At 37.1% G+C, this 14,238-nt stretch overlaps 1 protein-coding gene across 1 annotated transcript in view; it reads left to right on the top strand.

The window, feature by feature from the left end:
* GUCY2F (guanylate cyclase 2F, retinal) overlaps positions 1–14,238 on the top strand; it is a gene marked incomplete at both ends in the record, with an annotated part of 91,240 nt that overhangs the window by 42,128 nt on the left and 34,874 nt on the right. Inside the window, 2 exons of the mRNA XM_080909734.1 lie at positions 2,680–2,811; positions 9,749–9,838. Coding sequence (XP_080765860.1) covers positions 2,680–2,811; positions 9,749–9,838 — 222 coding nt within the window. The remainder of the gene's footprint in view (positions 1–2,679; positions 2,812–9,748; positions 9,839–14,238) is intronic.

Genomic DNA, 14,238 nt, shown 5'->3' with positions numbered 1-14,238 from the left:
GGAGATAAATGCACTAAAGTCTTGGTCAAAAGATACAAACCTGTTTTCAAACCTCCTATTAATTTAGTATTATCTATATCAACCTGACAGTTCTTGAAAGCTGCCCGGATACTAGGCTCTAAAGTAGCAAACCCAGTAATTCTACTCAATTTTGGACTAAATTGGTCTTTTCAAGGCATAGACCTTGTTTTAGCTTAGTGAGATCTACTAATATATAAACTCACCAGTGTTGCAAAACTGTGACAGCACTTGCAAGATGCCACAAAGGGTACACCAGAGCTACTATCAGACAGACAGATTTCCTAGGGTCTAAGATGGTGCTCATGATGATCGATCGTTTCATTTATGGGTTACCTTTTGACCTGAAAAAAAGGTCATTACAACTTTTTAATGTAAAAGTGAATAGACATCAAATATCAATAGCCCTTTAGGGGATGTTGATGCTTGTTTGCCTGTTTAAGTGTTTTGGTCTAAGTGGAAAAGAATAGCATTGCCTAAGCAGAAGAGCATAGATCTCTGTCCATATTTATCACTTGGCTTCTCTCAGAGATTCTGAGTGGGACAGATAGGGGAAGCATATATTTTGCTTAATTGCTCTGCAGTCACAAACTTGCAGCTGTCTATGTTTAATCAGTCAAGAAAGCAAGCCAAGAATTCCATCCAAAAGGAATGTTTGAAAGTGTAAACTCTTTGAGAATACAGAATTAATTCAGTCTAGAAAAATTGGCAGGTCAGGAGAAGGCAAGTCAGAAAAGGAAGATTTTAGAAGGAAGTGAAGCTGAAATCCAAGTGTATGTGGATTTTGGCAAAATTTATCACTTTCTCCTTTGCCCTTTATACAGGGTGGGCTGTGTCTTAATATACATCTAAGTGCTCCTGCTGAGATGTGAAAATAAAGAAGAGAAGAGAAGTAGATGGCTTCCTGGCCTTGCTCTCTTTGAGGTAGTGCAGTTGATGGAAGGGTTATGTGAAGAGTCAGGTCTTACAAGTTGCCTAAGTCTTGAGCTGTTAAAATTTCACAACATTTTCTTCACACTTGGTGTCGAAAAGAACTTAGCTGAAGACAAAAGCAACCAGTTGTTCAAAGACCATTGTAATCACAGCAACAGAAATTATTTAAGATGAATTCTTATTGTCTTATTGGCAAGCAAGTCTGATCAAAAGCATGATGTGGTAAGAAAGAGCACAGAACAGGGATCTGTAACCTTGGTCCTGTGAAGGCAGAGTTAGGAGGATTGTGTTCTTAAGGTCAAGCTGTTATACGTGATAGAGTCTTTGTGAGACTTTGTCCACAAACAGTGAAAACACTACCATGACTACTAGTAACAAAAGTAATTAATAATGAATGAGTGGAGGATGATATTGGTGTTAGAAGAGGGGCCTCGCTTAGATAATAGCAAGGCTATCTACTTATATTAATTATACTTCTCTTAAAAGACATTTAAAGAAATATAGAGAAGAATATTGAGGTACCTGTTGATTTATTCCATCTTCACATAAAATACACCTACTGGCTTACTTGAGGGTCCAGAGGCTTGTCTTTAAAGGTTAACACAAACTGCAGGGAACTCTCTTAATTTTTTCTTTCAACTAGGAAGCTTGCAGCTACTATGTGTCCAAGTAAAATCAAGGAGTAAAGGATATGGCCTACTTCAGTCTTGAACTTATCATGGGCCTATAACCTATTTACTAGGTTTCTTCTTAATTGCTCCGTAGAAGGTCTTCTGTCAGAAAGAACATTGTTATTTGTCAAAGTAGAATAAAAAGGAGTCAGTATTGGGAGTCAGGGTCTAAAATTATTCCCTACTTCTTTTTTTTTAAAGTTTAGATTTCTCTATACCCACAATTCTCTTAATTAATAATTGAGTAGATAATATTTAGAAATTAATTTCACCTTTTGGGTCTAAATGTCAAGTCTAGAAAACGAGAATTCTATGTCAAATAAATAACAGTAATATTCTTCCTTGTGTAACATGTACATAATTCAAATTTTCTCTGGGAACCAGGAGTGGTATTTTGCACACCTGTACCCCCAGTACTCGAGAAGCTGAGGCATGAAGATGATGAGTTTTAAACCAGCAAGGACCACACAGTGAGACCCTGTCTCAAAACAAACAAAAAAGTGAGCAAACAAAAGAACAAAAACAACTAGCCAACCAACCAATCAAGAAGTAACATTTTACGGACTGGGAGAGTTGTATTTATGTATTGAGGAATATATAGCCACACACACACACACACACACACACACACACACACACACACACACACACACACACACACAATATCTATCTATCTATCTATCTATCTTTCTTTCTTTCTTTCTTTCTTTCTTTCTTTCTTTCTTTCTTTCTTTCTATCTTTCTATCTATCTATCTATAATAGCAACTAAAGCAATAGGGGCCATGAATTTGAAAAGATCAATTGGGGATGCAAGGGAAGAGCTGGAGAAGAAAAAGGAAGGAAAGAAATGATGGAATTTTATTTATTTTCAAAAGATAAAAAGGAGCAAGTTATCTGGGAGTTAAAAATATGTGGGAATGTTAACCTTTCCTTGATGGTCTACAGGATTTAAGTAAGCTTCCATCTGCAGCCTTCAAAGAGTTCTGAATGATAAGAATGAATTAGTTTCAAATAATGACAATTCTGTTCAACCCTTTGCCCCTAATCCTTTCACAGAGAGGAAGCCGTGCCAGTGTAAGCTTCCAGATCATCTCAGAAGTTCAAAGTGGGAGGTCCCCAAGGCTGTCCTTTTCATCAGGTAGTTTAACTCCAGCTACTTATGAGAACTCCAACATAGCAATCTACGAGGTAAGACATCTGGAGTGTTCATTAATCTGCAGCCTTCTCAAAATGAGGCTGCCATTGAAGAGTCTTCTGGTAAAAATGAGGCTTTTCCCCCCACGTTTTTCTGTCTGTGTCCATTTACAAGCTTGTGTGGTGTTTTTGGCAGTGGTTTTCCCCCAAAACTCACCTTCTTACTTGAAACTTCATTAATACTTCAACTTGATACATTTAATAGGTTTGTGGATAAAAGACTTGAGCTGCAAATAGCTAAAATGTGCCAATCCTCTCTCAGCACTATGTACCATAGAAAACACGACTCTCTGAGTTATTTTTTGGTTTGAGATGTCAAGAGACACAGATACATGGGATAGTGTTTGGAGGTAATAGTCAAAGTCGGCTTGCTTTCCCTACACTTTTGTCTGCTGACACTGAACTGTTAAAAATCCTTTCTTTTTAGTCACCTGTACTATCTTTGGGAGTAACAGGTTACTTTCTGCTTTACAAAACAGAAATCCCCTTTGAAGTTTCTGGCTTTCAAGACTGAGGAGGTCACCTCCTCCCTATTGTTCTTAGATATTGGAATTTGGCAACCAGAACAAATCTTGCATCTCTTGTAAAGATGAGCTGTTTTTTTTTTTTTTTTTTTTTTTTTTTTTTTTTTTTTTTTTTTTTTTTTTCCTCAGCAGGCAAGAGTTAAGCAGGCAGTAAAGAGGAAACTACCATTCTTTTGCCCCTCTTAACTGAATCTTTCCCAGTGTGGTTTCCTTGCTGTATTTGAACACACTCCTGAGAAGCCGCAGATAATTTCAATTTGAATAGTAAATGGAAAGAAAAATCTAAAACTGGGAAGACTTTAGTGTTGACTGAAATGAATTTTTCCAAGGGAATATTCTCTTCTATCAGATAAATAATTCACAGGGGGTTTGCTAGGGATTGAACATATTACCCTCCAAACTTTAGGTGTTAAATTTTAATGACCAGCATGATGACATTTAGAAGAGCTTGAGATTTTGAGTGAAAAAGTGAGACCCAGACAAATATGTGTTTTTCTCTCCATTATGTACCCTAGGTTTTTATAAATATATACACCATGTATAGAGGTATTTGACATGAATGCAGAAAAAAGACTTGGAAGGGAGGAGATTATTGGGAGGGATGAGGAGAAGTAGGGTGTGGGGACATGAATGTGGTATGGGTTATTCTCAAAAGAACTTGTTTTTATGAAACCTCCGCTGTGTACAATAGGTATGTGTCAATAAAGTGAGATGAGTTTTTTTAAGGGGTAAATCAGTGTGAGTAAAGCTCTTACAAATAAAACTTCATACAGTGCCTCACTTGCTTTTCTGCCTTCCACGACAACACAAGGTTTCTCCATTTCAAAGGATGTGACAACACTATCTTGGACATAGACAACAGCTCTCATTCAACAACTAAATCTACTGTCCCTTGATTTTGAACTTTTCACTCTCTAGAACTGTGATAAATAAATTCTTGTTTTTTTTTTTTTTTTAAATTGCCCAATTTCACAAGTGGATTACTCAGGCCTACATACCAAATTAGCATAGCATATGGTCTTTCAGTAGACCTGAGGGTTTTATCTTACTTTGAAGCAGAAAAACCTCTGGATTTTACCATGATTTAATGCAAATGCAAAAGGGGATTAGTTTACAAAGTGAGCTTGAAGTTCTAATGAATCTTCTTTTTGAAAATGTAAAGGTAAAAATGATTGGATAGCTTTGGAATGTCAATTGGAATGAATTTTTGAAACAAATATCAAAAATGTTTGTTTTTCATTTACCAAATTAGAAGTTGAAGTGAGTTCTTAATTCTGAGGGCTCATTACAGAAAAAAAAAGAATTATGTTCAGCTTTTCATTCTTACCAATTGATTCTTGTTGATATTCAGCTTGTAGGGACCTGCAACCAGGTATTGATATATTTTTTAAGTTCATTGATGTGTTTTTGATATGTGTAGCCAGGTGTGATGATTGCTAAACAGAGATGCCTCTAACGCCATATCTGGCATTGCTTTGCTATGATTCTCTGACTCAGTGGACAAATTTATGTGTTGAATCATTGTGTGTTTTATTTGGGTGGATTGCAAGGTTACAGTGTAGAATTGAGAAAGGTTTTAAAAAACCTTGTTACTGGCTTTGAAGATCTTGTCAGATACTTCTGTGTTTTGTAAGCTGAAAGGGGAGCTGGTTATATCGCGTTTTATGATTGGCTGCTGGTCAGTCAATTCATGAGTTGGGATCTGTTAAAGTATTTTATTTATTTATTTATTTATTTATTTATTTATTTATTTACTGTAAAGTGTGTTGGGGGGTTTTACCTGTATGTATATCTTTACCACCAGTGTGCATGGCCTAAGAGTATAGATGTGAATGTTGGATTCCCTGGTACTGGAATAGCAAATAGTTGTGAGCTGCCATGTAGGTGCTAGGATTTGAACCTTGGACCTCTGGAAGAGTAGCTTGTGCTTTTAACCTCTGAGTTATCTCTTTAGAGCTAACAATAACACCACACAATGAATTCAATAGTAGCCTAAGAGTAAGGTGTAAAGGAAGAATGACAAGTCTACAAAACTGCCTGGCTAGGGTTCAAGAGATTTTTAAGATTGAGTATAAGTCAATTGAATAATGATAGTGATGGTGATGATGATGATGATGATGATGATAACACCCACTAGCTTCTCAAATGGTCCTCTATTAGAAGTTGTTTGAAGTGTCACCATCAGTAAGTCAGTTTCCCATAAGACTTGTTACTATAGCCAAGCATGATGATACATACTTGTAATCCCAACATTTATGAGACTAAGGAGGATTGTTACAAGGACATGCTGAGCTACGAAATCATTAATAAACAAGATGGAGCTGCAGAATGATATCCTCTTCTGGGGAGATGACTCAGTTAGTCAGTGGCTTCCCACAAATGACTCAGTTAGTCAATTGCTTCCCACAAAAGCACCAAGACCTTTGTTTAATCCTCTAGAACCATTAAAAAAAAACCTAAGTACAACAGTGTGTTTATAATCCCTGCACTAAGGAGGCAGAGACAAGAAGAAATCCCTGGGGCTTCTGGTCAGTGAGTTTAGTCCGAAAACTCTAGATTCAGTGAGAGACCATTTCACACAAAAATAAAGCAGAGAACAATTGTCAAAGACATACAACTTCAACTTCTGGCCTCTACATGCTCAGGAAATTCCCTTACATGAAAACAGACACAGGCACCCACTTAAAGCCAAACAAATAAAAGAAACAATCCCAACCAACCAATCAAATGAGAGAAAGAATTGTTCCCGGGAGTCCTGGAACTTCCAGATAATACACTTATAGATGTTAAATAGCTGAAGATGGGCTTTTCTGGGTAGTTCCATACATTGTGCTACATTGACACATATTTATACTCTACTTCATGTACAGATATGTAGCCTTCCACAGATACTCTTTGAATAGAGACAGGAAGGCCAGATGAGCTGACCAGTGGGGAGACAGCAATAACAGCAGATGATCTGCTCTAATAACCATAGTCTGTAGGACTGGAGAGATGAGGTAGGAAGCAATGTCATCCTGACTCAATCAGGGAGAAGTTCCTGAACTCAATTCATCTTCTGCTTCATTTTTGATACCTTTCAACTCTCAGATTCATGCTATGTGCGCCTGCCTGATTTTCCTTTTTCTATGTACTCGTTTATCGTTCTCCAAGCTCTTCTTTTTCCTCCTTCCTATAAAACTTAACCTCTTTCCTCCCACCAGCCACTGTCTCTGATCACAGAGGTATGTAATCAGTAAAGCTAAAGAGCCTTGATAAATTATCTGGTAAATTTTATTAGAAAGGCAGCGAAGCTGAAGACAAGGCTGGTTAAGTGGATATGTTAAGGCTACTGTTGAGCTTGAAGCAGAGTCATGCTTAAGACCTTGCTCTCTTGTTTAAGTTAATTCACAATGGCCTTACTGAAAAAAACAGATAGGCTTTAAATTACTTCAGAAAACTTCCCCAAATAGAATGTGATGTTTCTTTCTCTTAATTAAAAAGTACGTGATAAGTGAAATATTTTATCATTCTGTTTTAAAAGACTAAAACAAAAGCTATTTAACCTGTGTGTAGTGAAGATAAAACCTGCCCATTTCCTCCTTTCCCCTCATTTTTCAGGAACGAGGACGCACATGGACTCAGTAAAAATTTCCTTACAGAGTGTGTGTGTGTGTGAGAACTAAAAATGAAACAACCAAATCCTCCAAACAACAGGAAGCCTGACAACGAAAAGAGGACTAGGCTGGGCCCAGAAAGACAGTGGTGTTGTTTTAGCTCCCGGGATCTTTATGGACACGTGAGCCTGCATTAGGTGTCCATGAGAGCCTTTCCAGCTCTCAAAGTTAGTAATTTGACAGGAAAAGCTATTGGTAGATACTATGGCGTGAGTTGACCAAATGGAAGGCCAACCTATGTCTCTGATTAAACTCCATTAAAAATGTATCATGTATAATCTATAAGGCAGGCAGAGCTACTAGTAACTGATGTCCCACATGAGGACGTGAGTCACATCTATAGGGGCTCTATTCACATTGACGATATGTTCTAACTTAGATTTGAGTTGTACAGAAGGGGTTGCAGGCAGTCTGGCTTCCCAGACTAGATCTGGGTAGGTAGCCTCACATCTATGACTATACCATCTCTACCACAATTACCGACTTATGCACACTACTCAGTTATTATTTTGACTATACTTCAGAAATTCCTTAAGGTTGTGTTTTTCTTGTATTTAGTATTCATGGAACGCAGAGTGCAGTTTCTTTCTTCCACCCTGATAGGATCACTCTACCCCTCCTAAAAGAGGCTTCCCTTGGCAGGGAGAGCTTGGTGACATGCAGAATGCACATACTACCATTGGGATGTGCTCCCTTGTGACCAGGGTGTTGGGCGAGTGAATGTGAGCACGGAACATACGTGTTTGTAAAAAGCGCATGCATGCATTTATGTTGCTGCCCAAAAACAGAGTGCATAATTATATCCTCCAAAAATTACAAAGGTCTTTTTTCACCCGAGGAAAAACATTATTATCTAATTAGCACTAAGGTGCCATAGCAGCTGGTAGTTACTAAGGGCCAGGTGACAGTTGCCAATAAGTGGAGAAAGCTCTGTTTTCTTTCACCCATCAGTGTATATTTTACATTGTCTCATTTTGAAGAATTCCACTTAGACTTTTGTTCTATCTGCTTAAGGCTTAACCTTTGATGGCGGAAAAGGATAAAAATTCTTTGAAAAAAACAAACCTGTTAAGCTCATGGCAGGTCCTCTTGACTTCTGTGAATGAGTTTTAGATCTCTGCTTGAGAACAGAATTTGATAAGAGAAGCTTAGTGTGAGGTAAATGGAGAGGCCGTGAGTGAAGGGAAACATAGCAGAGATGAGGTAATAGAAAAGGCTGAGCACGAGTTTGCAAGCTTGAACATGGATTAGAAATACAAAGATGACTCTGTAACATTCACACTGCTGGGCCCATCCCTTCACCTTCCAATTACTTAGGTTTTCTTCAGAACTCAATTGATTATTGGTGCCTCTAAACAGTTCCCAGCTGATCCTGATGCAGCTGGTCCAGGGTCACTCTTAGACCATGCTGGTGAGGCCAACCACTAATGCCATGGTGCCTTGTTGAGTTTCATCAGCAAGGAGCTTGTCTGTTATAGACTTGTCCAGCTCTGCAAGGTATCCTAGAGTCATTTCCTAGCTGAGGGGCTTTGAACTCTTTGCCTAGGAGAGGCTTGTAAGAGTGCGGTGGAGTTACCGAGATGCCTGCAGCTGCCGTTAGCCTTTGTCTCTGGCAGCTTTCCTGATGTTCTGGGTACATTCCTTAATAAGAGGGTGGTTACACATTCCCATTTTCACAGTTTGATTGCATGGAGCTCTTCTGCTTTATTATCTTCTACTTCGTGACAAGTAGGTGCAGCTTGAAATGAAATCTCCAGGCTATAGGTAATAGACGTGTGGGCACTTTGAAATCCAGGGAGCACAGTGTAAGACATTATCATTATCACAGAGAAAAATGAATCTATATTTATATTGCTTTTAATTTTTTTGGTTGAACAGAACTAAGTAGGGCTGGATGACTGATGACTCCTCGAGGCTATGCATGCAGAAGAAAATTATCAGGCATCCGCAGTGAAGCAAAGAAAGACAATAAAATAATTGAGTTTGAATTGACAGCGACCATAGAAATTGTAGCTTTGTTGTTTCAAAACTTAAGAATCAATGCTAATTACTTAGATTTGATCTTTACACCTGTATAAAATCATCACACTCTACCCTACGAACATGTAAACTTAGAAAGATAAAATGATTACAAATGGGAAGGTTGGATGTACGAAAGGGTCTAGATGGCCTCTGACTATGGTGGTACATGTATGAATCAAAATAAAAAAATGTTTCATCTACATGTAAATCAATCAGTTCAAGATTAACATGGGCCCCACCTCCATGGCCTGTCACAGGAAAGCAAAATGAATCAAGGTAAGTGATGCAAACATCCGTGCCACTCCATCGCTTGCTTTGCATCTCCCACTACAGGTGCCTCCAGGCAGTGGGAATAGCAATCCCAGACCATTGCCATTAATCTAAGCAAGCCCCGTGCTACATCACTTAGCTCTGAATAACTGAAATGACCTGACACTTTCTGCAGTTAGCTAAGGCAGCCAGTTCATCCATGCATTTCCTGGGCTCTGCATCCCTGTGGGTTGTTTCCCTGGCTGCAGTACTTTGACACTTTTAACTTTAACTTCTTTGTGTGAGTTCATTTCAACACAGAATGCAGCGTTTCCGTGGGGGAGAGGGTGGGGCAGGAGAAAAAAAAAAAAAACATCTGCTCTTATTGGCATTTTGACTCTTAGCCTTTTATGTGGGAGGGACATTGCTCTGGCTGCTGACAACTGGATCTCAACAGCTTTCTTTCCCTTTTCTTTCCAGGGTGACTGGGTGTGGCTGAAAAAGTTCCCTCCTGGAGATTTTGGGGACATTAAGTCTATCGAATCGAGTGCAAGTGATGTGTTTGAAATGGTATGAGAAACCCTCATTTATATACATTCCTATTCAAATAAATTCTTTCTTCCAAGCCCTGCTGTCAGGTAGGAGGCAGTCTTAGAAACCCAGGGCAAGTACAGAGTTGTTATTATGAGACTGGTGAAATCCTGTGACATAGTGGCAAAGTCGTGAAAATGAAAGACACTGCATCTGAATCAAAGAAGGAGCTTCATTAACTTGAGCTCTGAGCCTTCATGTCCCTGTTTGCAAAATGTCTGTTTACTACCTTTCCTTATATGTTGGAAAGACAATTAAGAGACAATGCATACAATACCTCTTGCATATTCCTGGCCCATACCTTCTTTATAAAATGATACCTATTAAGACAATTATCAACTTACCATACCGTAATCATTCATATGCCCATTTTTCAGACCTTGGAGACTCACCTGCCAATTACTGTTTGGAATGTGGTTATTTTACTAACCACACTAGTTCTGTTCAGAGTGTCCTTGGATGGTTTACTTAAGAAAGCGGCTTATAAATAAGTCAGGCATTATCTCTTTTAAGCCATTTAAATTCTTGTCTCCTCCTTGAACTTGGATTGGAGTCCATAAAAGATATGCGGATAGTGTCTTTGGTTCCTTCAAACACTAGCAATAGTAAAATTTTCCACATTTGCTAAGCAGACAAATCATTCCAACAAATCTGAAGGAGGACCAGCTGCATGCACCAGAGTGCAAGTGAGAAAAGAAAGGAAACGATGGGTATGACCTGTGGGGAACAAGGTGTGCCCTAAGGGCTCAGATGAAATATCATGTTATGGTATTTATTTCCCTTACATAGGATTTTGGTGCCTGGAGCTGAAGGGAAATAATTGGAGATAAAAACGGGAGGACTAAAGTCAGCTGAAGCAGCCCATTTCTCAGTGATTTTATAACCTGAGATGCTAACCCCCCCAAACTATATTCAAAATAAAAAGACAAAATGACTCAAACTGGGGGAAGCTGACAAAATATAAGTGTATGAATAAATAGATGAGCCAAAATATGGGTTGTGCATTACATCTTTCTCCCAGTGTATGTGTGTGTGCATGTTTGTATGTTCGTGTGTGTTGACTTTTAATTTTGGCATTAATTCAGTTTTATGGAAAATCCCTCAAAAATCTTTCAGGGGACTTTTTTATACTCTGCTTAGATTTGTCACTTGCTTACAGTTTGCTCAGGTGTTTAGAATACAATTATAATGCAATTTTCTGATGTCACTTTATGCTATATGTTCTCATATTGTAGTCTCTATGTTTCTTTGGGTTCTGTTAATATGATGGCTTCTCAGAGTTCTCTATTTTTTACCTTAGTATTTTTTAAAGAATTCTGGTCAGTTACTGGTAGATCAACCATTCACCTGGGTTTGCCTAATATTTTCATGGTTTGCTTTATGCATGCTAGTCAGATAATTTCAGGAGTAGTAGTCTTTTTTTGTGCACTTTATTGAAAAGGCATCCTATTGCTGGTGATATTAACTTTGAGAACTTTGCCAATGAGTTACTTTTCCTCACAGTAACTAATTCATATTTTTACACAGTTTGAATCTGTAGAAATAGTTTGCTCTGTTTTATGAGATAGGGTCTCACTCTGTAACAAAGTTTGGCCTGTAACTCACTTTGTAGTACAGGCTGGCCTTCAAATCATAGCAATAATCCTACCTTAGCCTTCTAAGAGCTAAGTTTAATGGTGTGAGACACTATGCTCGTGTCTTTTTGATTTTTTATAGCCAAGTCTTATTCACTATTTTACATACCAGTTGATAAGTTATAATTTTATAATACTAAAATTTTCTGTATTATTGGTTGACATTTATTACAAGAAAGAGCCTTCCCTTCTTCTCTATTATTTACATTATCTTATTCTCCAGTCACTAGGCATCCATATAGGCTTCCAATTAGTTAGGGAGGGTCCACATCTTTGCCATATTTCCGGTTCTAAAAGAAAAGGATTTAATGCAGTCCATGTTATCTGTAAGTCTCTCTCTCTCTCTCTCTCTCTCTCTCTCTCTCTCTCTCTCTCTCTCTCTCTCTCTCTCTCTCTCTCTCTCTCTCTCTCCCTCTCTCGCTCTTTTTCTCTCTCTCTCTCACACACATACACACGTGTATATGTGTGTTTGTGTATGAATTTTTATCATGTATGTTTCTTAAAACCATTTCTTCTATCTATTGAAATGGCTGTTGTTTATGCCTTTATTCTGTTAATAAGTATTGGATAAACTTTAATATTGGTGGGATAAATTCCACTTGTTCATTGAACACTATCAAGTACTTCTGGATTCTTTAGAGAATTTTTTTGCAACTTTGTTTATCAGAGAAATTTATTGATAGGATCATTTTTTTATCTTATTTGTCCTTATTGTATTCTTGTCAATATGTTTATATTTACTATTAAAATTTCCCTATAGTTTAATTCTGTGATTTTTTCTTTATATTCCTTGATGTTCCAATGTTAATGTTATACAACTTAGTGAGTTAGTAAATACTTTGCAGTAGTGTCTATGTGAAAAAATAACCAATTTTGAATATTTTCTGATTATGGTTTTGTAAATATTTTCATTATGAGTGTTTTTTCCTTTTTACCTACCTATGTAATATCACCAAAACAGAGTTGAAAGAATTTTGTAATATTTGCTTCCTCAGCTCCAGAACACAGTTACACATGCACGTTTATGACAGCAAGGTCTTACCTTTTATTATTATGAAACGTTCACTTTTAGATTTGGGAACGTGTATGTTCCTAACGTATTCTATTTAAGAATAATACAGCCACTTCAGCTTTCAGATTTGATTTTGTGTAGTCTATTTTCCTGTCATGTTACTTTAACATTTTTTTGTGTTTTAGTGTTCATTTCTTTCAGGGAACATGTATTTGTTTTCTTTTCCCCCTTCTCCACACTATTCTGCAGAAAGAATAGCTTCTAGTCTACTGGGGAACCAACTGAAATCGTCCGAAGTTTGATCTATCTACCCCCTATCTTGTCTATTTCTCTGATTTATTTGGTGTATTCTTATTGCATTTGGACTAAAATAATATGGAGGGACTTCAGTTTGCTTCTTATATTTGCATCTTAGTTATACTCCATTAGACTTTTAAATTAATTCTTCTAGAAATTCTTGAATGCATTTTTAATTTGTTACAATATACTTCCAGTTAATACTATACCACTTTTTCTAAAATGTGGAACTTTGTGAACTTGTTGCTATTTTTACATTGACTACATTATTTGCTTTAATGTTTGAATGTATATTACCTTCATGTATATCATGAATCATATAATACAGTGTCAGTTTTTACTTTAAATGCTCATATATATATTATAGAAATTAAGTCAGTTAAATAAAACATATTCTTTTATATTTATCAACACATTTACTATTTGTAATAATATTTTATATTTCTAACAATGTTAGGAAGATGTAGGGACAAAATGTGGTATAAAAAATTTTAAAGTTAGGGGTGAGGAGATGACTTGCCAGTTCAGAGTAATGGCTTTTCTTCAAGAGGACCCTAATTTAGTTCCTAGCCCCTATACTAGGTGACTCATAATCCTCTGTAACTTCAGTTAAAGGGAATCTGCCACTTTATTCTGGCTTTTATGAGAACACACATATGTGTCATACATTCTTATATATATATATGCATAAACATAAATAAAAGTATATACCTTCTACAAAGTTCAGAAAGTCTTATGGCTCTTGAAGTATTTGGATTGGCAATACTACATCATAAAGTTTCTAGTATAGGGGCTGGGGAGATGATTAAGAGGTAAAGAGTACATTGTGCTTTTCCAGAGAATCCAAGTTTGATTCCCACAGCCACATGAAACTAAAACACCTTTGGACCTAATGTGTGTGAGGCGACCTGCATTCACAAATACATGTGAATACATGCATGCATACGTGAGTACAAGCATGCAAATACATTCAGGATTACAAGATAAAATAAAGGAGAAAATAATCCTGAAAAATTCCATTTCCAGTCCGTAAATAATATATTCTGTATGACTATTCACTTCTGTGTCATAGGCAATAGAGAGTGTAGTGGTATGAACAACACTTTATACAATTACCAAAACAAAAAAATGTGCTTGAAACAGACAGACTTGTGTAGCCAATTAAGCAATTGAGGTAGAAAATTCTTGCTGCTGCAATATGCATCAATGGATAATTTAATAATACCTAGTATGGGAAAAGATGAGTGGGATTAACTCCAATGTTTCTATATTTCAGTAATCTTTTTAATTTGCCAAACAAGTATTTAAGGTTATGTAGGGTAGCATTTGACTCAGTAGCAGGTATTTCTGGTACCTGAATGCTTAAGGTGAATATCAAATACCTGATATAAGGCACATTCAACCCTTGAAATTTTGATGTTAAACAGCTAAGTGAG

Source organism: Micromys minutus, assembly GCF_963924665.1.
Source record: "Micromys minutus genome assembly, chromosome: X".
Classification (NCBI taxonomy): Eukaryota; Metazoa; Chordata; class Mammalia; order Rodentia; family Muridae; genus Micromys; species Micromys minutus.
This window is presented reverse-complemented; position numbering and strand designations above follow the sequence as displayed.